The following is a 27,927-nucleotide window of genomic DNA, read 5'->3' as shown; positions in this document are numbered from 1 at the left end:
TGTCCCTGCCCGTGTGCCAATACTTAACAGCTCAGTGGGTGTGTGTGTGTGTGTGCTAGTGAGAGTGCATTACAGGGCTCTCGGAGGGCTCACAGGGCTAGGAGTATCTAGGCGAAGCAGCTCTCTGTGGCAGAACGCTCTCTCTCTCTCTCCACCTCTCTAATTACGCCGACCGAGTCGGCTCTGCCCTTACCCACAATCTGTGGAGGCATGAAATAAATACATGCTCTCCAACAATAAACAAGTGCCTTTTCAAACGACAGCACCTCCTCATGCTCACCCCCACTGCCGTCTCTCCAGGCTTTCATAACGCTTTTACTTGGAGCATGTAGGCACATACTGAATAGAGGATATGCTGTTGCAGGTTATAGGGCTGATAGTGCAGAGAGATCTAACATCATAGGCCATCTTTTCCAAAACACCAAGGTGTGCTAAAACTCGACATTGAAGTAAAAAATGTATTGCATTGGGTTAGAATTTTTTGTTAGCAATGTATACCTCCACAAACCCACTTAAAACTCAAATATAATGGTTGAACATCCTTAGTGGGTATACATTTTTCTTTGATTTGAAGGAAATGCATGCAATTTTAAAGGGGTACTCCACCAATTTAGTATTGCACTTTAACATAGACAGGGAATTAAAAGAAGAAAAGCTAAAATCATAGCACCATATTCTGCCATATCCTTATTCTTGTCTCTATGAATCAAGCTCCAGTAACACTTCATAATGCAACTCAATAACATCACTGTGCTGGGGCTGCACAATTTGAAAATGGAGATCTAACTGCGATTATTTTGACTGATATTGCAATTTCAATATCGTTTCACAATATTGGAGGAAATTATCAGTTTTGCATCATTCATTTCATTTTAATTAAAGAATATATTAAAATGATCATGGTGTGGTTTTTTGCGAGGATCTCTACCAAACAACTTTTTTTTTTAATTAAGTCTGTGGAATACAGTTTGTAGGCCTCAACATCTCTGCAGCACCACAATATTGGCTTTAAAAAATATTGCACCTCCTGTGATTTGGGTATTGTAAGTTTATTTTGCAATTAAACAAAATTGAAATCAGTTGTGCAGCACAAGTAAATGCCCACTTTTTTCAAACCAAGCACCTGTATTCTATCAAAGGATTTCGATTATTGGGTTATTTTGAAGTTTGGAATTGTTTTCATAGGCTGTGTAGTACTGATTTTGATTTAACCTCATGCTAGGGCAGTCCCAAAATGAGATTTTAACCACAAAATTATTGTGGCCTGAAATTGCATTATTTATAGAAAATTTGTGTTATTGTGTGCTTTGTATTTTATTGGGCAAATGAATTACACACACACACACACACACACACACACAAGAGTCTAGGGAGCTGGAGAGAAAGTCTGTATTCATAACTGTATAAAAGTGTACAACAAAAACAATTTTACTTAAAAGGATTGTGGAAAAGCAGCCAAATAAACATATAAAATCCACAAGGCCGAACCTCTGCCATCAAAACAACGTCAACTGAAACATATTATCATGTGCATTTCATTTTTTAGATTTCAGTCCTTTACTTTTGCAGCCTCTTGCACTCTCACGCTTGCATGGACGACATGAATTTGCAGGTGGCACAAGACTTTAGTTACCTTGTTCAAAATGTCATCTGTGGGATAATGGCTGCTTTTCCCACACGTTCTCAGCAGTGTTAGTCATGTCTCCATCTCCCACTGGTCTGGGTGGTTACAGATTCCCTAATGCATCTTTCATGCTGACCACACAAGTGTCTCCTACTAGTGATGACAGGGTTACCATATCCCCCCACACACACACCAGCCTGGCCTGCTTTGATTTACTTCTTCAGGGTTTTGAGCATCAGGAATGACTTAAAGCAATGTCTGGTTCCTGGAGATCAAAAAAGATGAATGTGTATGCATTGCATAGGCTGGTTAAGTTGGTGACATATTTTAGTGCAGACCTTTCATGTACAACACTGTCGCCTTGTGGATGGCAGCAAAACTACACACTACTACAAGAAAATTCAGTTTTATGACAGCAGAAAAACTGCATACCTCAGACATTTCATCCCCAGTTCGTGCCATTACACAGGTAGAGACTCAGAATTAGGTGGTTCAAATACATTTATTAAATATAAAAGACTCTTTTTTGCAGTGCAGTAACGATAATACAAAATATTTGGAAGATTAACAGGATTACAGTGCTCTGGTTATCAATGTGAACATCATAATTAAAATGCATTTTCCTGAAATAGTTTCAAACAAAGTAAAAAGACTAAAAACATACCAAATAGCTAAAATTAAACCCTGGGGAATCTTTTGTCAATTTTTAAATACCCTTAAGATATTCAAATATGCTAAAATCCAATGCATTGTATTAATCTGGGAAATTAAATTCACTGTGCAACCACAGATAACAGCACCAGTCACAAAAGAAACGAGCAAGTTTGTTTAATCAACAAGTGCAGTTTGGTGTCCAATTCCTTTTTCACAAGTTTAGCCACAAGACAGAAAGTAAATACAAGAAAAGCAGAAGTGCAGCATGTGATCACATTTGCACTAAATGGTTCTCATTAATGCTTGCCTCTAAAGCCGGAAAGAAACAGAAGAGGGGACTTATAGAAATACTAAAAGGCCAGTAAATGAAAAGCTGTATTTAGCTTCCAAGGTATGAGTAAAAAAGAAATAGAAAAAAAGGTATAAATAGGAAAATAAATACTCTCACTATGTTGTGCATAGTTTGCTAGTGAACGTAGTGTGGATTTAAACCAGGTGTTGTAGCCGTAATAGTTATCTAGTGGATGATACAGACACATGCTATTTGGGATTTAAAGCACAGTCTAGTGTTGAAACTCATGAAATAATGAGGGTGTTTTCAGTGCAGAGCAATGAGAGGAAGCATTCTTTGGTTCACTGAAATACTGAAATGGAGGCCCCTAAGGTCAAAAACACTGCTTTTCAAGGTTCAAAAGTTCTTAGTGGATCATGTTACACGTGCAGCCAAGAATGTTGTGTGTGCGCGTGACTGAACATGCATTTTTATAAGGCACTATCTTGTAGTTTGAACTTGTTTATCCATGATATTGCCTTTTCACAGACATTAACAACCTACAGAAACAGGCTGCCAGAGTTTGTCAGTTTGTTTGTCTGACACAGAACTGGCAATCAAGTCAACACTTTTCGTTTGCATAGACAAAGCACTGAGATGTTTACTATGCAAATCTTTATTCTAATGCTAAGATAAAATTTTATGAGGCTTGTTGATTTGCATTGGGCTCACTGATCAGTGCCTCAGCTAGCTCTCCTACAGTCTCCAAAACAGGGAGAAAAAGTCTGCAGAATCTGACATTTCATGCAATCCAATACAACAAAACCAACAGCTATGGCCTAAAACTGCCATAGAGTTGGAATAATACCTCTCTGATACAGTCTTGCTAAAAACTACAGCCTTCATAAAGGTAGTATTTATTCTACTGTTTTGCATGATCTTGTCAGGTGTTCAAGTTACTTCTTCCATTCCCTTCAAGGACAATGAGGCTGTGATGAGAACTGACCAGCATGCAGTGTGTATTCAATCTTTAAACAAAAAGGCAACCAACAGATGAAGTGAAATATACACCTAATCCATGCATAAATACAATTTGAAAACCCTCAGGTAAAATGTGTGGTTCTTATATTCATTTAACCATTTATGATAATACAAATTAAGGCTACATGGCATAGTGTAAAGGCACCTATCTGGGTCTCTCCAGCTTATTGGCTAAAAGAAAACCCCATCTGCATAGGGGAGGTACTGAAATGACAAGTACGTCTTTGGTCTGGTTGGCAATGTTGGAACAGGAACAACGAGAGGGAAATGTAGCCCAAGTATAAACCGCAGACTGATGTAAGCAGTTATGGACCATGGAGAAACTTAATATGTTCAAAGACAGGTTCAAAAACATCAAGTTAAAGTATTGGTCGAGTTACTGTACTTTAAGAAAAGGGAGGAACACTATTGATTTGTGAAGTATTTAAAGAAGGAAGGTCCACCGGATCATCACGGAAGATCCTTGGCCTGAAAAATCCATATTGAGTCCTTTCATTACTGCTGAATATGACAGAGCCTCTACTTTTTTCCCCATAGTGGACCAAAGCAGTTTCACTTCCTCCTTATGTTTTATGCCTGTGAGGTTGAGTTGCATCCCTTAAAGCTGGAACAGGTCACTACGTGCCATGAAGGGCTGTGAATGTGAAGGTTTTCATTCAAAACAAAGACTACACCAGGTCATGTTGTTGCTCCCCTCTGGTTAATGTTTTACTATTGAGCAATATCAGTGAGTGCAGTCTTTGGTTGAAATAAACCTCCATACATCCAGCCCTTTGCAGCACGTGTGATTATCCCTGCCTTAGAGCCTGAGTGTGCTGGCTCTGATCCTTTGACTATTCTGGTCCAGTCTGCTACAGTAAATATTTTTAGCCCAGAGAACCTGGTCCAGTAAGTACCAGCTCTGTTGGCTCAGTCTGTGCATCCCAGTTTCCTGCACACTACTGAGGCAGAGTAAACAGAGTTCAAGGCTGCCAGGGCTTCCTGTCCTTGCCTTTCTGATCGGGAATGTGTTTGTAGCGACATTTGTCCCCAAAATGGCAGCCGGTGGTTCTCCAGAAGTAACACTCGTCTCCGTTCACTGGGCCACGTCGTCGAGGTCTTGGCAGGGTGAAAGATGACATAAATAGAGACAAAAGACACAGAGAAAACACATTAAGAATAAAGTAATTAAAACTGCAGTTTGTTTGCAATCACGTGAATATTGTGACGTGCAAAATTCCACTGGAGGGCAAGATGTGATAATTCCATATGTTGCAGAAATTGGAAATAGAGCAAAGTGACTACATAAAAGGGTTTGATCAACCTGCACACAACACATGGCTAATAAATATGGAAAAGTTATCACAGCACATTGTAATTGCATGGCAATACCACCTTAAAATGGTTTAGTGCAATGCTTTAACTTAACTTCAGTTGACTCCGCTCCCCCAGACTTCAGATGGAGGCTATTGATCTACCTCTGCCACCGTTTCTCTGTGTTTTTTTTTAGTAAAGTAAGTAGTAAAGTTAAGTACTACTATTTTCGGGACTTAAAAGTACAGTAGTAGTACGTTTTTCTCCAATTTGATTGAGTGGAACAGCCGTAAACAGTGCAAATTATAGACATCTGTGCAGTGTTGGTAGTCAATACCTAGGAAACCTGCTGGACGTCATATGCAAAGAAGCTAATGTATGATTTGAGTGACAGAGTTTCTAAAGTGAGGCAGAAGTACTTCTTACCCAACAGCTGCCCCTGCCTGCTGTGTGACAGGGAGACAGGTTTTAAGTGGAATGGGAAGGACCCTCTGAGTGCGACGGTCAGGATAGCGCACCACTAAACGTGTGTTCTCAATACAATAACCCTGTGAGAGGAAGCATATATGCAACTCTGTAACAATGTTCTTTAAAAGCAAACACAAGACTGAAAGAGGGGAACTAAATAAGTCCTCACATTGAGTTTCTCCATGGCCCGTGCCGCCATGAGTGCATTCTTGAAGTTGACAAAGGCACAGAATCTCTCATGCAGAACACGGATACTCTCAATCTCACCATACCTGTAATGTAAATCAACCAACTTAACAGACAAGCCAATAACCACCTTTTTTAAATGACATTTCCATGTTTTTGTACACACACAAGTGTGTGTCTTTTCAGTTAGTAAATCAGGATTAGTACCTTGCTTTTATAAAAACTGATTTCAAGTCATGAATTAGGTTATATATTGTACTGGATTAGGGTCATACATTTTAAAAAGGTCCCATAGATGTTTCTCAGTTAGCTCAGTGGTCACATTTCCCACCCACAGGGATGGGCAAGGGCTTCTGAAGAAAAGACAGAGAAAAAATGTGACTGCAAGCTCAGATACATCATTTGTCGAAACTTCTTCAAAGAGCAATGTAGGTGTGACAACCAATAAAGACAAATGAGTGAAAGATTATCCATTTTAGCCAGAAAAGACCAGACTAACCCTTATCGACCGTGGCTTTTACTGGACAAGCAAACGGTTACTTACCCTGGTTGTACAACTGATGGATCTTGGCCCACAGCTGACAAAACAAAAAGAGCTTCATCAATATAAAAAAACACTGTAGGATATCAACACATAGAATTCTACTGCTTACACCACTGTTCCCCAGTGATTTTATAAAATATGTAAATATGGCCCACCTCTGGCAGCATCAGAACAAGATGCCAGAACAGCCTGCACAGTTGAAAATTTCTCCAGCAGTAGGACACTTTGCATTTCTTCAAAACCAAGGTCCTGTAGAAAGAATGAAGAAAAATGAATAGCCAGTCATGAAAACTTTAGGTTATTTACATAACCCCGGTTCTCTGAGTTATATGAGTGAGATGTCTCACTATGGGATGCACGCCCCCGCTGCAGACCTCAGAAGCATTAATCTCAATACGCCAATCCTGATTGGCTGGTAAACGTGTCCGTCCGTCCGTCCGCCCGCGGTAGTCCCACCTCCTATAAGTACCGCCTGCGGACGGGAACACGTCATTCAAGATAAGCACCTCTTCTCACCCGCCCAAGCAAGAAGGGTTGTCTGGTGAGACATCTCACTCATATTACTCAGAGAACCGGGGTTATGTAAATAACCTAAAGTTCTCTTTCATAATATTTCGTTCGATGTCTCACTATGGGATATGGTTGCTCCCGTATTGCCAGACAAGCTTATCCAGCGTCCACCAACCCTCAGGGAAAACAATCTGTTCCAATCAGGACATCAACACCACGCTTGCCACGCACGGAGCGGAGACGTCCAACATATAAAAGCGGACAAAAGTGAGAGGCGAGGACCAACTCGCCGCCGCACAAATGTCCTGAACAGACACTCCCCTGAACAAGGCCCAGGATGTAGCCACGCCCCGAGTCGAGTGCACTCGCAGACCCACAGGTGGCTGCAAACCCTGACCCGCATAGGCCAAAGCAATCGCCTCCACCACCCAGTGGGACAGGCGCTGCTTCGTAATAGGCTTCCCTCTATGAGGACTAGCCCAGGAGACGAACAGCTGATCGCTCCTCCTGAACCCCCCTGTCCTATCCACATAGGTGCGCACAGCACGGACTGGACATAACGCATGCGACCGCTGCTCACCAGATGAGGCAGCAAAGGCCACAAGGTCAATAGGAGAACATGAGCCCACCACCTTAGGCACAAAAGCCGGGTTGGGCCTCAAGGTCATCCTCACATCTCCCGGGAAGAACTGAGTGCACGACGGGTGCACCGAGAGCGCATGAATGTCACTAACCCGCTTCGCCGAAGCCAGAGCCAGTAACAACACCGCCTTGAGAGACACGTGTTTCAAGTCGGCCCCCTCCAGTGGTTCAAACGGAGGGCCCTTGAGCCCCTCCAAAACCACAGCCAGGTCCCAAGGCGGCACCAGCGGCCTGGACACGGGGAGAAGCCTGCGCGCCCCCTTCATAAAACGGCAAACGAGCGGGTGCTGGCCCACCGTTAGCTTCCCAAACCCCACGTGGCACGCGGCAATAGCCGCCAAGTACACCTTAACCGTGGAGAAAGCCTTCCGATTGTCAATCAGGTCCCGCAAGAATGACAAAATCACCCCCACCGGACACTGAAAAGGAACGTGGCCGTTTCTGTGGCACCACTCCTCAAACACCCTCCACTTGCAGTCATACAGAGACCTAGTGGAGGCGGCTCGAGCACTCTGAATAGTGGAAATCACTCGCTGTGAGAGACCCCCAGCGACAGATTGAGCCACTCAGGGGCCAAGCCCAGAGCGCCAGGCGCTCCGGGTGCGGATGGAAGACCATCCCCCCCCCTTGCGACAGCAGGTCCCTGCGCAGCGGGAGCTGCCAGGGTTGGGTGCACAGCAACCGATATATCTCCGCCAGCCAATGCATCGCAGGCCAATGTTGCCTTGTCGCGCTCCTGGCCAGGGGCAATTTCTTCCCCTCGTAGCGGGACCTGGTGGTCTCAGCTACGACAGCGGGCCAGGGGATGGCCAGCCGGGCAGCAGCGCGTTTGCACACGTCGAGCATGTCCGAGCTGGGGAGGGGAGAGGCTGGTGAGCTACTCTCATCTCCATCCCGAAAGGCAACGGAGACCGCGGGCTTTGTAGCCCCGGCCGGAGTGATGAAGACGTCGTCCTCTTCTTCATCCTCTGATATGAGGAGTTCAGAGGCGCAGTCATCATCGTCCCCATAGTCCAATTCCAGGACGTCTTCCTCCTGCGGGGAGACCGTGGCGAGGTCAGCCTGGGAGCCCCAGCTGGCGCAAGCCTCCGGTACCGCCACCGCAGCGACCCCCGTCTCCTCTCCGTCTCCGGCGGCGCCGTCGGATGGGAGATAGGGGTCGAACCCAGACAAGCTAGCCTGGCGGGCTAGCCGTCGGCGGAGACTCTTGACCGTGAACACCGCGCAGTGTTGACACGAGCCGGGGACGTCGATAGCTAGCCGGGCGTGTTCCAGCCCTAGGCAGCCCGAGCAGACCTGGTGTGGATCCCTGCTCGCAATCTTGTTCCCACAGCGGCACGAGCGGGCCGCTGAGTCTCCGTGCCCTCTGGTGTGAGGGGTATTCACCTCCATTCCGTGCGAGCTGGTGTGCAGGCAGGGAGTCGAGGATGGTTAGCTGGTGTGCTAACGCTAATTGCACCGAGGGACCGGCTGGTGTGCCGACACTCGGTACACGAGCTGCCTGGCGTGGCGCCGAGGACAGTGCTGACCAAGCCGTGGTGGGGCTAGGAAGCACTGAAATCGATCTGGTATGATCGACGAAGCAAATAAAATGTCCAAAAAACTAGCTAGCGCCCGGCGACAGAAGCTAAGTAAGATCCGTCTACAGACAGTTAAGCTAGCCAGCCTTGGACGCAAGATATGCTCCAGGTGAGAAGAGGTGTTTGAATGACGTGTTCCCGTCCGCAGGCGGTACTTATAGGAGGTGGGACTACCGCGGGCGGACGGACGGACACGTTTACCAGCCAATCAGGATTGGCGTATTGAGATTAATGCTTCTGAGGTCTGCAGCGGGGGCGTGCATCCCATAGTGAGACATCGAACGAAATATTATGAAAGAGAACACACACAAAAAAAATCCATTTTAAATTAAGATTTCATGATTAACAATCAAACACAGTGTAACGTGTAGGTGTAATTACCATCAACTGCAGAACTTTGCAGTTAAAGAGATCCGTGACAGCCTCCTCACAGTCTTTGTCGAGTTTCAGCACCTGCTCCATGGCCTTCTCCGCCTCACTGTACCGCTACAACGCACACAAAGACCCCCAAAAATCAGCGAGTAAACACTAATCTTGTTATACTCTTAGTGTGAAGTTATTCAGCAGATATTTCTTTGATCACATGCTATATGCCATGTGCCTACCTTCATGCCCATGAGAGCACTGCCCTTGCGAAAGTGTCCTTTGGGCCAGTCTGGGGCCAGCTGAATGGAACGTTCAGCATCGACCAGGGCCTGAGGGTACTGCTCCAAGCAGTAATAACAATACGAACGGTTCCCAAAGAACCTACAGAATGTAATTTAATGCAAAATTAATGTTACATTTGTATAAAATGTATGTACTTCCATTGAAATGAACGACTCATGACCACAAATGAGGTACCTGTTATCCTTTGGATCACATTTGATGGCTTCTGTAAACATACTGACAGCTTGTACATACTGCCCCTCCTGCACCAGCTTTATGCCTTTTTCTGCAAGAAAGAAAAAACTGCTTGAAAATAATTTTCTGGTGAGTCGACACCCTGAGAGCTCAACTGACCACAGTGCTGCATGCTGACATGCTTGCAAAAAGAAAATGTGTAATCAATAATTTCCTCTAAGGCTCTTTTTCATCGAATAACCCATTAAAAAGCTGTTTATGTAGCCTGCTATGCAAAAACCATTGTTTACCTGTCAGTGACGCGCTTTTCTTGGTCATGGTGTCAGTTCCATTTGTCTGATGGAAAAATATTATTTTTATCAGTGTGAAAATGTACTTGATCATAAAATTCTGAACAGTCTCCACAGGAAGTGCTCTGATTTGATTTGCTTTTTCAAATCAGATAAATGAAGTATGCATAAACTGCTGTAAATCTAAAATAATAAAGGTGTTTTAGTTTACTGTGTCTATTTTTTGCATTGTCATTAATATAGAGTAGATATGCATTAGAACAATTAAAAATTCAAGATATCCAAGGTCTAAGCTGCGTCCTACAGCTGAGATATAGTAAGTCAACACACATACACACACATATCAACTGCTGTAAAGGCTTTTGTGGTCCAGAGTCCACTTTTCCCACACATTAGACTTTGGAACTGAGAGAGGAACATACTGCTGCCACAAAAAAAAATAGTTCACAGTTAAGACAGGAGCTGATACTTACTTCCTATCCTACATTATCTATCAGCATTCATTCACCTCTCTCCTGGCTTCGTTCTCTTTGTTTTCTTTGGACTTGCGACTTGATCCTTTGGGCTTAATATGGCTAGCAGCATTAGCAAAGAAGGCACTGCTCACATCCCACTCTGGCTCCTGTGGGAAACAGAAAGTTAGACATTGGTTTTTAGTTGTGTGCCGTCCAGGCCTACAAGCACACAGGCGTATATATCTAACACATACTACCCCAACAGATTCAACTTTAAAGCGACTGTTCAGATATATTGAAGTGGAGTTGAATGAGGTACTTATCCATAGTCAGCATGCGCCCAGATTGGAGAAGCAGACAGATGTACAGACACGGAAGCTAAGCTATAGCCATGTTTCCACTACAGTCAAATACCCGGAATGAGGCGGGTCTCACTCGCCGAAACGCCCATAATTTGAATATGAGCCGTCCCGAGTAGCCATTTTCTTTTTTAAAGAGCAAGGACATTTTTCTCTCATGAAAAAAGCCTGGTTCCTGATCGGATAGAACGCTAAGCGTGATGTGCCGTAGTACTAGACACCACAACAACACGCGCCATCTCTAAAAGCCGGCGAAGTAGCGAGTAGTCACAAGCGACAAGAAACATAAGCCCCTTTCATAGTGCAGTCCTGTAAACGTCCCGCTATATTGCTGAAAAGATCTGTGCTGGCTTTTCGCCTTAGGGCGTTCATAATGATCCCGTGAAGGCACGATATTTTGCCCTTTCAAAGTGCAGTCCAGTGTCCCGGAACGAGGTGCACAGTTGCACAGTGCTAATAGGCTACACAGTTAGCTCTGTGGCAGTAAGTGTATGTGCTGCAGCAGTATGTGTTCACATAACGATCTCTGTTTACAACAAGCATCGGAAGTTCTGTGCACATTTAGTGATGTTGTTTGTCTATGATCAGCGGCGGACGCTGTGCACAGATAGCGACGGTGGTCGCAGTTGTTTGAATGCTGTTACAGCAAGCTCTGCTTCCATCTCTTATTGTTTAAGTCTGATGTGTCTCCCGCATAGACACACACATATATATATATATACACACACACACACACGTATACGGTCGAAACTGTCGCTAAGTGATTGTGCGAAGATCGAAAACCATACGTCAACTCCGGAGTCTCGTGAATCCCTATGGGGCCTTTTTTGTAATGGAGACGCTTTCCCAGCGGCCACTTTTTACCCTAATTGAAACGTGCCACCTGAAAAATGCATACCCTAAATAAGTGTAGACTACATTTAGAATATTTGTATTGCTTTGCCTTGCTTTCAGACCGCCCTGTTTATGTTGACCTGGGGGACTCTATTGACAAAAACGTAATTGTATCTTGCAGAAAACAGGAGTTGCTGGTCTACCGCTTCCTCGAGCGCTTGGTTTGTTTGTGTTATTGTTTGACTTTGACGTCTTAAAAAGGTTAGTTAAGACTCACCAACGTCACACAGTTACACAAATAAATGAACTGGTTGAGGCCGCAGTAGACCAGCATCTCCTGTGTTCTGTAAGGTAAAACTATTGCTTTGAAGAGTGCATCGATAACCATTTCATTTTTGATTTAAATTATTATTGGGTTTTTTAGGCGTCTAAAAAATGTTTTTCTATGAATGATATTAAATTCTACTGTGGTGTTTGTTGGAAGCTAAAACCTGCAAACTCCTGTGCACTGATGGCTTATAACTACAAATAACAGCAACAGAGGATCCATTCATGTATGATACTCAAGTATAGCTCACCATAGTTCCTACCTCTTCAGCGGACCTGGCTTGGGTCTTCTGATGCCCTTTGATTCCCGAAGGAGCCATGTCTGGAGTGGCAACATACTTGTGTGCAGCAGCTGACTTCACCTCCTTTTTCTCCTCTTTTTGCACTCCGTCTTTCTCCTCTTCAGCAGCACCTTCAGCTTCTGACTCGCTCTCATCCAGTTCAGACTCGGCACCTCCGTCCTCATCTTCATCATCCTAATGTGTTAAGACCATACAGTTATTCACAGTAAAAGGAAATGCAGAATGCATTCCTTGAAGGAAAATTATGATTATTACCCGTTCAGCATTCTCATTTTGCTTAACCTGCTCCTGCTTCTTACGTTTTCGGCGGCGCTGAAACAGACGCAGTACCCGACACATCAGAAAATGCATGACTTAACCCATTGTACATAGCAAAATACCTTTACTTATTAAAAATGCAACAAATAGGATGTTTACAGTGTTAGGATTTGTGTGCTAACCTTCCTCTTGGCTTTGCGTCGCTCTGCCCTCTGTCTGACCTTCTCCTCCTCACTCAGATCCTCCTCTCCATTTAATGCATCCTAAATAAACACACACAGATTAACATTGCACACTTTGCCTTCACTCCTGACATTGCCCTGTCAGTCTGACACTATTTGTTTACCTGTGACAAAGTGGCATCATCAACTGGATCAGGGGTTGCAACACTACAGTCCATCTGCTCCTCCTGCTGCTGGACAGGGGGGCCTGTTGGGAAATACACAACACATCAGCTCTTTAGAAACTGTCATCATTTTAGTCAATGTTCAGGAATCAGGAATAATATCAGCTGAAACAGCTGTTATCAAGAAAATAGCTGTTGTTGTTGCATTGATATGATATGAACAAGAACTCTTTATTTATGTACATTATGTTTTATCAGATAGTAATGTGTTGCAACGTCACTATCAATTACACATGTCTTAAAGAGACAGTTCAACCCATAATCAAAAATACATATTTCTTCTCTGTAGTGCTCTTAATCAATCTAGGTTGTTTTGGTGTGAATTGCTGAGTATTGGTCTAACTTCTCTTGCATATAATAGAACTAGATGTCACTCAACTTGTGGTCCTCAAAGCACCACAAAAATACATCTGAAAAAGTCAACAGCAATGTATCTTTCTAGAAATCACAAACCAATTACTTAAGATTATCGACATTTATTTTGAGCAGTTTCATGTTGAAACAATTTTCTTTCTAGCGTACACCAAAACAATCTTGATCAAACTGTCCCTTAAATTATAACAGTACAATCATGTTGCTCTGTACAAGATTTGACTGTACGTTTAACCATCTGCACATCTACCAGCAGCATGATTTATGCAAGTGTCTGACCGTGACGACCAGAATAAATATTGGCCATATGATTATCAAATACACATGTCCCTCCTTCCTCATTCATATTCAAGTCCACAATAACCTTGATAACCAAATGCACAACACTAAATTACAGTGGGTGGAGACAGGAAAAGTGATGTAATGCTTTCTCATATAAAGAGCCAGAAAAGCTCGACATGAGACAAAAATGCACACAGCGTTGTTAATTCAGATTGTTTAATTTTGGTCTTGAGAGTGAGATGTTTGCTCAAAGCTTTCCACTGCAGCAGGCCCAACATGTAACACACATCAGTCTCGGGCTCTGGTGTTTGAGAACATGGTATCTTTTCTCAGAAACTTGACGTAGACAACAACCACTGGCCTGAATGTGGGATATGTGTGTGTGTGTGTGTGTGTGTGTGTGTGTGTGTGTTGGCTGATTTAGGCCCAATGGCAGCAGACAAATAGAAAAGACAAAAGGAAGCAAAACACTGGACCATGCAGGATTCAGTGTGGTGTCAGATTTCAATTTGTTCAGTCGTGACAAATTCATACTTGGTCTGTGACTCATGTTGTGACTCGGGAGCCTTTGATGGGAATTGCAACTCTGTACTGCTCAATACTGTTGAGCTGCTACGTTTCTGTGCAAAAGAACTGGACTTCCTCATTTCAGCTCTATATTGGTATTCTAGGGTTTAAGAGCTCTGGTTATTGTTTGAGACAGTGCAGGTAAAAGCAACAACAAAAAAAAAACATAAATTCGTGTATATTCATGGAAGAGCCCCAAAGATTACTCCACTAGTTAATTTGTGCATAAACAGTAGAATTATCACTATTTTCATTATCGATTAATTGTTAAAGTACTTTTCCATGAATAAAATGGCACAAAATGCTGTTTTCAGACTTTTAAATATGGAGATTTCATGCTTTCTTTCAGTTTTATATAATCTAACGGAACATCTTTGGGTTTTAGACAAAAACAGACACAGTGGACTTCCAGAAAATAGAAACTCGGCATTTTACAGACAAAATGATTATTGAGGAAATAATAGATAAGGATGAGGAAAATAATTGTTAGCCCTAATGTCAGCACCATCTATTTATTTTTGCATATGTCGAACCAAGTCTCATTAGTATCAGTATAGTTTGCCAATCCACCATTGTGAGGGGTTAGTGCCTCCAAGCATATATAGAAAGTAAAAGGAATTTCAGCTGTCCAGAACTGGCTCACTGCTCATATGTCAAGAAACATCCACTGCTAGGGCGCAGCTCCATCCCATCAGCTGAATCAGGGTTTTTGTTAAATCTTAACTATAATGGAATGTACGCTTTACAAATAAATGATCCAAGATCACAAAAGAGTCTCTGTTTCTCCCCTTCAAGGAGACTGCTTAAATTAGTGTTGAGTTGAAAGGTGAGCTCTTTCCACAGGAATGTTAAACAACAGTGTATCATCATAGACTGGAGCTTTAATCTGGAAATCTGTTTCACAGAGTTTTGTCTTTACACAGCATTACACAGATAGAGGGGGGACAGGAACTGAGAGAGAGAGAGAGAGAGATCATAATTCTATCTTTACCAATCAGGTGTTTGTGGTTTTGAGTTTTTTTGTAAACTGACTCAGTGAATCATCAGTCTTTCTACCAAAAGTGCATTGCCGAAAGATACAACTGTTGTTTACAAGAGCAACTTAGTCTCATGAAGGGGTACATATGATTTCATATGAAAACTTTTGCACACGATTCTAATTATATCCTACAGAATGTGACATGTGACGAGTACTGTTCAACACACTGCTGACACGTAACTACTGTTAGGTTAAGTTAAGCCACCACAACCACTTAAGGTCAGGCACCACAACCACTATCCCAGGTTAGGAAAAAGGTACAAGGTCAGACTTTTGAAAAAAGCAAAAAAAAAAAAAAAAAAAAACAATTTTCAGACATAACTTCCAACAATGGGACACAAACACCTGTCTTCTGGTTAAAGAGCAGGGTGTTTGACCCATCCACCACCCATACCATCCACCCGAAAGGTGAGCTATGTGGATTTCAAAATTATGTTGCTTCTTCAACTGTCAAATGTTTTATGGAAATTCCAAATTCCAGTGCATTACTTTTTGTCAGAGCCCGGCCGATATGGGATTTTTAAAAGAATTAAAAGAGCAAATCATGCCAAGCAACATTTTCTACATTATAGAGTAGAAAAAGGTTTTCATAGCGGCACATATCAGACAGCATATACACTGATACCGATTGGTCTTCGATAGGTCTATATCACCCGATAATATCGTTCAACCAATGTCTGTCGGGCTGTACTTGTAGTTGGAAATCATACAAATAAGGGCAATGATAAAGATACTGATAGAGTAGTGCATTACTTCATTATTATTATTTTTCCCAAAACTGAATTTTATATTCACATAAGTGTAAAATGCCACCACCACTACTCCCCATCCAAATGATTTCTACATGAAACATTTCAACCAGAATCACTCGCTGTGGGCCATTCACACTGCAATATATCGAAGAACACTGTAGTGAATGGCTGTGAGTATCATCAATCATTAAGACATTGTCTTTTTTTCTAAATGACTGTACAAAGAGTATTACATGCTTGACTGGAAAAGTTTGGATAACACTTGGTACAGTGTTATTCAGGTATTGAGTATGGACTACCAGCCCCAGCAATACCAAAACATTCAGTTTGCCCTTTGATTTAGCCTAATTTATCCTGACCCCTTTATTGTGTAATAATCTGGGGAAAAAAGGACATTTGAAGACGCAGATTTAGATACACATTTTATAATTGTGTAATCATTAACATGAATGAATGTTGAGCCGCCTCTGATGTGGTCTTACCACTAAGTCAGTAAACTAACCTGCCCTACAGCCTGAAATCAAACACACATGGAGAACCGAGATCAGGAACAAAGTGTGAGCACATGACATACTGTATTTAAAGGCACATAACGTGATGTACCACTGCGCAAGTTCTGAGCTGCAGAGCTTTTACCACCTATTTGAGGCATTGTTATCATACCAACATGCACCGGGGAATGTGCTTCTAAACTGTATCAGTTTGGGCCTTAAACAAACATCTCATGTTATATAAAACATACTTAGACTTGTAAGTTTTATTACAGGCGTCGTGATTGTTAAAGTATGTGAAAGTGTGTTTTAGATAGGTTATTACAACAAGTTTATGGCACCGACTGCGCAAACTTGGAAGTGGTGCAAGCAAGGGTGTAACTGGCAAGAGAGGAACTTTCATTGTTTCCCCAACAACTCAATTTGAACTTCACGACTGAGACAACTGCGAAATACTTCCACAAACAATCGGTTTACTAAACCGCGTGTGAGATAAAAGTCGGAGTTTCACTGTCACACGCGCTTCGTTATCGCTTACGGGATTAATTTAACTTGTGGTTGAGTTCAGAAAGTTTTCTAAAAAAGTGGGACGTTTCTTACCGCTCCCGAGTCCCAGCAGCCTGCATATATCTCTGGTGAATTTCATGAGTGCAACCATCCAGCATTATCGTCTCAAATATCCCATAAAAAGTATTTAAACAAATGTTTAGGTCAGTGTAAAACACGTTTGTAACATTGGGACAATCGATATCGAATCTGCGGGAATCTTTGGTGGTTTAGTCCACTTCCTGAGCGTCAAACACCGACGCTGGGTCCACCCTGAACGACGTCTTAAAGGCACAGTACACCGCTATCGACGTTTGAACTATTCAGGTCTTATCCTTATTTATACAGTCTGTGGTCTTATCAAAGTAAGTGAGTGAGGGAGTACAAACTGTACAAACAAAGAAAAACATTTATATATGCCTCATATCGCTAATTAACAATGCGAATAGTGTCCATTTAAAAAATAATAATGACATTATGAATTACATTTATGTTGCCTACATTCTGTTGTCATTATATGGGCTAGTATTGAAGCATCTACAAGCAGGTTTAAGTGGTTGTGGAATTCAAATTAATATTCAATTTAATACTCATGTCCCTATACGATCTAGGTCAGGGGTGTCAAACTCAAATACACAGGGGGGCCAAAATTTAAAACTTGAATAAAATTGCGGGCCAACATTGATCAAATAAACCTTTTACCGGTGGGTCAGCTTTTGTAGTACAATAATAATATAATAATTTGGTATTGCCTCGCGGGCCAAATAAAATTACACTGCGGGCCAAATTTGGCCCGCGGGCCAGAGTTTGACACCCCTGATCTAGGTGGAGAGAATTGCAGTATTTGTATTTCAACCAATCCTGAATTGGCCCTCTTCAACCTCGACAGGTATGTAATGTCTATTTTTTTTAATCACAATCATCTTTTTTGGCCACGTACGTGTGCACATACTGGGAATGTGATTCAGGTTTCCAAAGAAAAATATAGAAATACAAATATTAAGTAGCAAAAAAATATATATAAATTACATTCATTCATTACCATTAACCGCTTATCCGCAATCGGGTCGCGGGGGCTGGAGCCGATCCCAGCTGTCATTGGGCGAGAGGCGGGGTACACCCTGGACAGGACGCCAGACTATTATAAATTACATTGCAATGCGTATTTACTTGAATTCGTTCTTTCAGACAGATCAAGATCAATAGTGAATTTTTTTCTTCTTCCATAGGACAAACTAGTTTGGTTGCCCATACACAATTATACTGATCCTTAAACTAACCCTTACTGAAAGCAAAATAAAAGTTTTGTTTTTCTGTCAAAGTACTGAACTTGCAGAAAACCCATTAGGCCACACTCAATTAAACAGTCACCTTTCATTAACTTGTTTGACATTTATACAAAAACACTTCACAGTGTGCTGTGGATAAATAGGCTTTTTTCACAGAGGACATTTTGACACATCTTAGTTGGGAAAGCTCAGACATAAGACATGACTGGATTCCATTAAGCTGTTTTCAGGTCCTGATACTAACTGGAACACTCAAAGTTAAAATAAAGTTAAAGTCAAGTCAAAATATCTGCTGTGAAAAAAACCTCTACAATTTGTACCCTGATATCCTAAAATATCACATCAATTCATCAAATCATAAAGCATACCAACAATAATTATGCTTAGTTTAGAGAAAATGAAACAAATCTGCTTGAATTCATTTGGATTTATTCATACAAAATTGTAAAAAGTCCCATTGTGCTTCATTTCAATTATTACATTAACTGTCAGTTATTTTAAAAATGCATTTGTCTTCAACAACAATGTCGTGTTGGTATCAGTGATTTTCTGTTGGCTCAGCATGATGACTTCATAAGAGGTGTCGCAACAGGATTTACTGCGGCAGTATTGCACTGGTGTTTAATACCAGGAGTGATTGACTGGTGGACTTCTGACATGGACGACCTATTAAAGAGCCTGAAAGCCTCTTTTCATTAAGTCTCTTCTTGTCTCATTAATCCTTAAATCAGCCTTTCTTCTGTTCAGATATTCTTACAAACATAATGTGGTGGACAGACAGATGATCAGGTAGATAGTTGGACAGAGTATTGAAACTGATTTCACAAATCACACAAAAAAGGTTTAACACTTATGAGTGGAGCACACACTGATGCTGTCACATGTTTCAGTGACGTTTCAGGTCGGTCATGACAGTGAGCGCTGCGTTCCAGCCGGGTGAACCCATCACACCACCACCTAAAAAAAAAAAATTAGTCAGTTCTTGTGTGGGGAAATCACAAACAGTTTACTCAGCAACCTTACGTCATCAAGTGACTTCATTTCTTTATCATCAGCAGTTTGGATAAGATTTTAAGATTTTAAAGTCCAAAGGTTCATTAACCATGCTGTTTTAACAGACAACATAACATATTAATTATTGTATTTTACTACGCTTTACACAGCAGACAGCTGTTTTGCAATTCAAAATTCAGCGGAGGGTTAAGCTTTAAAATCAAACCTGGATGAGAGCCACTGCCACACAGATACAGCCCTCTAATTGGGGAACGGTAGTCTGACAAAGAGGGCAAAGGTCGTGCTAGGTAGAGCTGGTCCAGAGACATTGATCCATGGAAAATATTCTGTAAAAGACAAACCATAATGTTTACTTTTCATTCAGTTACCTGATATAAGATATTATAATGATAAAAGCAGCCTGCCATTTGTTCAATGACTGCCTCATAAAGTTGTACGCTATAGACAGTGTCACTTTACACAGCTTATGTGAACTTTGATTCTGGCTTGTGGCTTGTGGTAAAACTGTCTGTAACCATTAACAGGCCTGATACCTGAGCTGATAGTGAATGACAGAACACTGCAGATGATGCAAATGACTTCCTCGTCCAGTGGAAAGTCGATTGAGTCAAGCAAATCAGCTGTGAAATAGCATTCAAATTGCTGCTACAATGTCTGCAGTGTATGTACCCCTCCAGTGAGCCCAAAGATCCTCTCCAGGTCGGCTGGAACCAGGATGTCCCTGCCCACCACCGACTTTTTAAACCCAGGGGCGTATCGCTCCACCCAGTCAAATGCTGAAGAGACAGACAAACACAGGCTTTATCAACGACACAGGTTAATCAGTACACCTTTGACACTGTTTATCCATTTTGGAATTTCTACATTTAACAGGGAACAGTCATGACCTTAAAATGTGGATGTCACATTATGGAAAAAACATTTTCCTTTCTAACTCTGCCATGTACAAGCGAGAACTACTGGATCATTAAGTGTGTCAAACCAGTGTCTGCGTAGGCCTCCCTGTCCTGGTCCGTCCACTCTCTGCCCTCTATGTGGTAAGGGGTGAATTGGGTGAACAGTGACACCACGTGGCAGCCAGGGGGAGCCAGAGTAGGATCCAACACAGAGGGGATGGTCATCTCCAGCATGGGTCTGCAGGAACACAGAGCAATTATGAAAGATGGTGGGGGGAGTGAAGGGTGGGTGATGAAAATTAGAATAGAAAAATGTTTTTTTAAATTACACTGTGGGAGCTAGACTCATTTTAGGGACATAAGCCAATTCATTCAAGGCTAAGTGTTATCTAAAAGATAAGGATATGTGAACATTTTAACCCAGTGTGCTGTTGAGTCATACTGACATACATGTGTGGAGCCAATATCTACTACAAGGCACATAATATTATAGTTTTAAGACAAATCGATCAAACTTTGTTTGCATAGCACTTTTCATACAAATAAGATGTAACACAAAGTGCTTCACACAATATATATGTTAATAGAGAATAAACAGATAGATAAAACTCAGTTAAAAGCTAGACTAAACAAGTAGGTCTTGAGTTTGCCTTTTAAAAATTGTCATCATTTCCTGCTGCCTTCAGCATATATCACTTACATCACATACGGTTTACATAATATGACTTTTACAGTGCATTATACACAGTGATGGAAGTATGTTTACTGAACTTAAGTATAATTGTTAGGTACCTGAATTGTACTTGAGTCTACAGAATAATACAGCTTAAAAAGTAAGCAAATTATTTGGCAATTGCTTTGATCATCTTTTAAGTCAGTAGTTTTCATGAAAAAAAATGGTTCCAGCTTCACCAATGGAGCCACTTTTATCATTTTATATTTATTTTTGACTTTTTAAAAAAATGTTGAACTACTATTGGTTTAACAAAACAAGCATTGTGGAAGTGTCACTTTGTGTTCTGTGTAAGTGTGTCATTTCTCTCTACATTCATATTTATTTATTTTTTACAAACCAATCAACTGATTAATCGAGAAAATTATAGATCAATCTATAATGAAGACAATCATTAGTTGCAGTATGATACAAAATAGTTCCTAATAGTAAAATAATAATCAATCTATAATGAAGACAATCATTAGTTGCAGTATGATACAAAATAGTTCCTAATAGTAAAATAATAATTTTACATTAATGCATTAGTAATAATAATACAAATTTTATAATAAAAAAATAACATGAAGATACATTTTTCTGCAATAACTATGTTTAGCTTTTTCCTCGTGTATTAACATACTTTTACTTCAGTGAAACTGTCAATGCAGGGCTTTAACTTGTAACAGAATATTTGTTTTGATTACTTCCTCCATCACTGAGTATACACCTGTAATGTTTACCCCCAGTAGTATCTCTTGCATGTTGTCATCTTAAGAGTAATGATTCTGGGGTAGTCCGTAGCGTAGTGGGTTACACAGGCGCCCCATGTATAGAGGCTACAGTCCTCGCTGCGGTGGAGCCGGGTTCGAATCCGGCCTGAGCTCCCTTTGCCGCATGTCCTCCCCTCTGTCACCCCCTTTCTATCTGTCTCTCTCTTTCAAAAAAAAATTATAAAAAAAAAAAAAAAAAGAGTAATGATTCTGGTTATGTATTCAGTCGTTCACTTGGAGTATAAAGATAAACGTACCTTGCTGAGGGACGTCCATTCATGGCCTCTTTGTATGCAGTCTCCAGTAGCTCCACGCTTTCACAGTTAAGATGAATGGAGCACTGATGGTGGGGTCCAGGTTTGTCATCTGGTGTGGGGCATGCTAGGAAGTTTGGTAGCTTGTCCACGGCCACTATATAGAATAGGTCACAAAAGAGAAAATGACATGGAATGAGTGTTTGCTCTAAGATTACATGCAATTTTAATGTAATTTCCATGTTTTTTTTAAGTGTGTTGGAATATGTTGCAACTAACTCTGCTAAATTTCTTCATCATAAAGCTAGACTGTAGTCTACAAAACAGTAAAAGGTATTATTTAGTCTCAGGAGGACGGATCTGTTGGGAGAAAAAACTTCCTGAGCATTAAAGTACTTCAGCCCAGGCTGCACTGTAATTAACAAGCCCAAGGTACAAATGGCACAACACAGGAGGCTGAACTCTAAACACCTTCTAGTTGTGTGTGCTTTACAGTGTTTTATAATACCCCCAACTGTGAAACTTGTGTTTAGAGTACTAAGAGTGTAGGCAGTGACTTAATCTTACACTGTAATAATATACAGCACTCAGTAGTGGATGACTAAGAGCTGATCCCTCCTGATACACTGCGTCTGTTTGTGCTTTATTGCCAAGTCTGCCTCACAGCTTCCCACTTCTTTACGGCTTTAAAGTGTGTAAGTAGTGGTTCAACACAAAACAAAAACAGACCAATAGTCTAAGTTTGACTAAAGAATGCAGGGTTTCATCCAAACATAGTTAACATGTGGCTGAAGAGACAATGCTGACACAGAGATAAGACAATGTGCCCTGCAGCTAGTGGACAAAGTGACCATCTGCTTTCAAATTCTGTTTCTTTTTACAGCTTACTGTGACCGTAAACATTAACATGCTCCAAGGCAGCTTGGAAGAGAACAAAAGTCTCTGTTGTCACATTTTTTTACATTTTATATTATTTGGACAGTCAGCAAATTTGGATTAAATCAAAGAATGAATTTGCAATTTTTTTCAACACCATGGTTTTGTTTTGGTGCGATCAAACTGCTGGTGGGTTGTGATGATAAGATATCTCAAATTTTAAAAATGTATTTTTGTTATCCACTCAGTCACAATTTGTCTTCTATCCTACTTTATTTGCACTATCTCTGTTTACATACGACCACATTAGGCCTATATTGGGCTTTCTGTATTTTTTCTATATTATATATGTCATATACAACTTATATTTAAATATTTTCATTGATGTTCATACTTTACATGCAACATCCTATTTACAACTTGCTAGTATTTAAGTACTTTCGGGAAACAAACGAACACAAAATATATCTATTAAAAATACATGCCAAATAGCAGAAATGTATGAATATAGTGTGTAGAACATATGTATATGTCTTATATTTTATATTCTTTATTGTGTCTTCTATCTCATCTTATCGTATCATATTTTTTAGCAGTCACAGTTCAGTCACCGGCTAATGAAACTTTTGCATAAGCTTAATTAGCATGACAGAATCTGAATGATTTACCATTGATTTTGGTCACGGGTGAGGTGTAGTCTATCTGATCTACAGCTTTGATGAACTCTGGAGTAAGGGCCCCCTACAATGAAAGGAAGATAGAATATATTATTTTCTCTGGAGCCATCATGGTTACATGCTGCATTTATTTCTTTACTATTTTCATTACCTGTGGCATGAGGTTCTTGAAGGTAACATATGGGGTAGCATTTGATAGAACAACTTTACTGTGGATCTCTGTACCATCTTTTAGCACCACTCCCTTGGCAGCACCATCTGAACCAACCAGGACCTGCCCTACATCCTGCCAAGGATACATGTTATATACATATAAACAAAAATACAGATACAAGAATATAATTTACACAAAATAAACTCCATCACAATCAGTAGAATAAATCAAAACCATATTACCTTCTCAGTGAAAATGTCTACGCCATAGGACCGAGCAGAGCTAGCAATAGCCTGAGACACGCCTCCCATGCCTCCCTCCACATAACCCCATGCTCCCTTCTCCTTCTCCAGCTCTCCCATCACGTGGTGCAAGAGCACATACCTTCAAGGCAAAGTCGGTGTTTCATTAGTTTAAAGGTGCTGTATGTGACTTTGAGAACGAAATTCAATCTGAGCTGGGATCGCCTCCACGCGGCTGTCACTTCTGATGTCACAAGCAAACATGGAGGTGGCTGAGCCAAAATTGCAGCAGTGAGCAGTGCCATGGATCCTTTGCTTACAACGCTAAAAATCAGAGCTAGTAGTGTTAATAAGGGTTAACTCTCACTCATCGGGGTGACCTAGCTAAAAACACCGACCTGTCACCGTGGATCAGGATGGCAGTGTAATCAGTGGTGCTAACGGTGCTAACAGTGCTAGCCACGGCAACAGAGCTAACAGTGTTAACAGTGTTAACACAGTATTAACAGGAGGTTAACTCACACTCACCGGGGTGACCTGTCCTGCCACCGTGGGTCAGGATGGCACAGCTAGCTAGCCAGTGAGACACAAGCACAGACCAGGCCAAAAGTTTTAAATAGCCAAAACAAAGATCAGAGAAACTCAGATTACGACACACCCACAATGAGCATGACTTAATTCACTTTGCAGGACACCATTAGTCCACTATATCTTTACACAGCAAATATTGTTTACTGCTATGCTTATGTTGTCAGTATCCTGTAGAGCACCTTTAAATGCAGTTAAACCTTTAATTATGAGTTTTGGTATCTACTCTATGTGTCTCACCCACTACCAGGATTACTTGGGCTGGTCATGGCTCCTATCACAGCATCAGTAGCCAGTGTTGCTCTCAGCGGCTCTGACTCAAACCACCGATTGAGGATCTACAACATAAAACACAAGTAAGTTACAATGCAGTTAACAGAAAACAGCGTTTAATGTTGAACTTAATGTTAGCCATAGCAAACCTTCATTATTGGTGCAGTTACAATTTCATAAAAGTCTGGAATGTTTCTACCCAGTTTTAGTCCTGAAAATTCAAAAACATATCATAATTCAGTAACTACAAAACAAATGAAGGATGTGTTGAATAATTTCTTATTCTGGCACTGAAAATTTACGTACCACATTTGACGATAGGCATCAGTGTTTTAGCTGCAGCCAGCCTCTTCCTCAGTGACCCAGTAGTTACACCTGGAACATCTACAGGAGGAGCATCCAGAAGAGGGTGGATAGCTGCTGCTAGCTTCTCAAGGTGTGCAACAAATTCTGGAAAGGCCTGGGGACATGTCCAAGAATTGGTGAAGATGAGACTGAGCGTAGAGATGTTTGATTGTTTGAGAAGAAAGCCAGAATAACTTCATACTGGTGGAGAAAATAGGTTAAGAAAGATAGTGGGAAACCTTTTCAGTTCATACTGCATTGACAAGATCTAAAAAAAAACCCGTACCATTTACTATCTTAATGCTAAAATCACCTTAGCATCCTTCTGTGAGAACTTGCCAATCTCCTTCAGATTCATGGCCAGATCTGCGCCCAGGATGAGAGACCTCGGTGGGGCACCGTTCACCCCGTCCTCCAACATGGGGGTGAAAGCATGTGGGTCCCTCATATACACCTTCAGCCCATGTTTCTAAAGATACATGCACAGTAATGAGCAGCAGGAAACAAGACAAGACAACCACTTTCTAAAATAAAGCTGAAGTATTACATTTTACACCTTTGCTTTGCTTACCTTGAGCTCCAAGTCTGCTGTAATGTGGGGTCTTAATAAACTGAGCAAATAGGAACATCTGGAGAAGTGGAAACCTGCACACAATAATATTGCTCTAACAAGGACAAGTACTTTTTTGACGATATGACTTGATACAACACTTAATACACAGTGTATTAAGTTATAAAGTTGTAAAACCCATATTTCTTCACATAGTTAAATGTGGATGAACCGACTCATCAAGCCAGAACTGAGGCCACCGTACCAGGAAAAATTTCCTCTGAAACCGCTGCTCCTCCCAGGACATGTCTGCGCTCCAGAACCGCTGTCTTTAGTCCCCCCTTCTGAAGATAGGCAGCCTGCACACACACACACACACACACACACACACACACACACACACACACACACACACACACATCACCTTTTACCCTGTTGCTGGACCATGATGTATTGCTGTATAGGTGTTGGGAAACAAAAGCCTTAACTCACTGCCACCAGTCCATTGTGTCCTGCAATAAAATATAACAGATGTTAGAGTATTTTTCTAAAAAATGTAAATGCTCCCCAAAATAAGGATACTTATTTATTTATTTTTTAATTAACAGCTTCACTTCAGCTTTCTGCAAGCAGTATTGTTGCAGACACTTTGTGCAGGGTGCTCTCCAGTATTTTACAGTCAACTTTAATGAGTCCAATGGTCCAAAGTTGAATAATTTAGATCACAATAGGACCTTGCAATACACTTAAATACATAACAAGTGACAGAGCCGAGCAGCATCTGTCAGAAGGGTGAAATAAATTCTTACTTATTACTTTTGCAAACTTAGCTGAAACGTTGTATCAATGTTGCATTGTGTAGCGCAAGCTGCTGTTGAACTGTAACATAGTTCCAGTGTTTTCTGCACTTTTTTCTCGGACAGTCTGCAGATCTCACCTCCGCCGATGACCAGTGCGTCATACTGGGATTTTAGAGCGGTGTGACTGGACCTGGATCTCGTCACTGTCCCCACAACCGTCACAGCCCTGCGTCCTCGATCAGTCCACACTGCTGCAGCCATGGTCGGAGTCTGCATAGATATCTGTAGGAGTCTGAGCCAGGATACGTTAATCCCTCCCCTTTTCTCCTGCAGCTGAAGTAGATCCGGGTTTCCTGTGAGATCAGGGGTCCACATCGGCCCACATTCCTTTGCTGGTCTGGGGGCGGGTAGTGGATCGTAGTTATGGGAGATTATGTTTATGGTTAACGTATAGGTGAGTGAAATACACGGTTGCTAATAAAGTTTGAATAAAATATTGTTTACCTCTTTATATGAAATGATTGTAACAGATCAATATTAATCAATATCTTCAAAACATATCACAATGAAAATAAAACCACAATTAACAGAGGAGTGTGTCTGAAAACAAAATTATTCCAACTTTATGGGCAACCGTGTATATGAAGGTCCTGATAAGGAATTTTGGAGCTCATTATGAGCTTTTTAGACTTCCTTGTCGCATCTATCTATCTATCTATCTATCTATCTATCTATCTATCTATCTATCTATCTATCTATCTATCTATCCACTTTTCTATGTTATATCCGTCCTGTGTATCTCTAACTTCTGTCTTCTGTTTAATTTTTAGAGGGACAGTTTCCCTTTTCTTTTTTAGAAACAAGTACATCATATAATACATTACTTTATCACTATATTGTTGTTGCTGCTGTCCTTACAAAAAACAACACATGAATATGTATTTTTTTTACCTTATAGAGGCAGTAAATTAATTGTAAAAGAAAAAAAATGAATAAGGTAAAAGTAACAGTCAGACTTGCTATATAGTTATATAAGTATAATGTGTAGCATGCAACATGTCATCTGTCTGTTTGTCATTATTCAATTGTCCACCTGGTGGCAGAGTTGTTCCATTTAATCCAGCTCCAAAGCCCCTTTTGATGGTTTTCCACAAACAGCTCATACAACAACCTCAAAGCTGTATTATCAACATTAAGCTCAGCCAAATTTTATTAATGTATGTCACATTATATTTGCATTTGTGTGTGTGAGTGTAAAAGTGAGTGTAAAATACAGCTACGGAGATTTGGAATCTTTGGAATCTTTGGAATATACAAATGCACAATGTAAAAATGTCCACAGGATGTCAGAATAAGATGTGAACAAAATGTTGAATTTGCTCCACAGAGCATATGTGGCATGTCTATGAAGGTGTTATTTTATCACATAATACACACACAAAATATATTATTTTAAAAATAATAACAATAACCAAGAAGTGCAGCTCAAGATGTCTTCTCTCAGCTGATTTGGGGTTGGGCTACAGTCATCTCACAGTAAGGGCCTAC

At 41.1% G+C, this 27,927-nt stretch overlaps 2 protein-coding genes across 3 annotated transcripts; both read right to left on the bottom strand.

Moving 5' to 3' along the window:
* Positions 1-2,107: 2,107 nt before the first annotated feature.
* Positions 2,108-17,204, bottom strand: zgc:123010 (uncharacterized protein LOC641500 homolog). Of its 2 annotated transcripts, none has more exons than XM_059359527.1 (16): positions 16,991-17,204; positions 12,828-12,910; positions 12,664-12,744; positions 12,479-12,535; positions 12,173-12,397; positions 10,455-10,568; positions 9,947-9,992; positions 9,657-9,747; positions 9,419-9,560; positions 9,195-9,299; positions 6,237-6,330; positions 6,082-6,115; positions 5,813-5,890; positions 5,521-5,623; positions 5,310-5,431; positions 2,108-4,688 (listed from the first exon to the last, which is right to left on the bottom strand). In XM_059359527.1, the coding sequence occupies exons 1-16, from the start codon at positions 17,046-17,048 to the stop codon at positions 4,553-4,555; spliced, it is 1,569 nt and encodes a 522-aa protein (XP_059215510.1). In that variant the 5' UTR covers positions 17,049-17,204; the 3' UTR covers positions 2,108-4,552. The 2 variants fall into 2 exon arrangements, with proteins under 2 accessions (XP_059215510.1, XP_059215511.1); XM_059359528.1 differs by having other exon boundaries at positions 12,185-12,397.
* A 1,439-nt stretch (positions 17,205-18,643) lies between these two features.
* On the bottom strand, positions 18,644-26,655 carry pyroxd2 (pyridine nucleotide-disulphide oxidoreductase domain 2). The gene is made up of 16 exons (XM_059358767.1): positions 26,517-26,655; positions 26,072-26,091; positions 25,845-25,938; positions 25,601-25,674; positions 25,343-25,498; positions 24,991-25,144; positions 24,834-24,895; positions 24,652-24,749; positions 23,824-23,965; positions 23,579-23,713; positions 23,419-23,491; positions 21,878-22,031; positions 20,222-20,373; positions 19,909-20,015; positions 19,445-19,565; positions 18,644-19,182 (listed from the first exon to the last, which is right to left on the bottom strand). The coding sequence occupies exons 1-16, from the start codon at positions 26,653-26,655 to the stop codon at positions 19,112-19,114; spliced, it is 1,752 nt and encodes a 583-aa protein (XP_059214750.1). The 3' UTR covers positions 18,644-19,111.
* Between the last annotated feature and the right edge of the window lie 1,272 nt (positions 26,656-27,927).

This window comes from Centropristis striata, chromosome 20, assembly GCF_030273125.1.
Source record: "Centropristis striata isolate RG_2023a ecotype Rhode Island chromosome 20, C.striata_1.0, whole genome shotgun sequence".
Classification (NCBI taxonomy): Eukaryota; Metazoa; Chordata; class Actinopteri; order Perciformes; family Serranidae; genus Centropristis; species Centropristis striata.
Note: the sequence above shows the minus strand (reverse complement) of the source record. Positions and strands in the feature narration are given on the sequence as shown.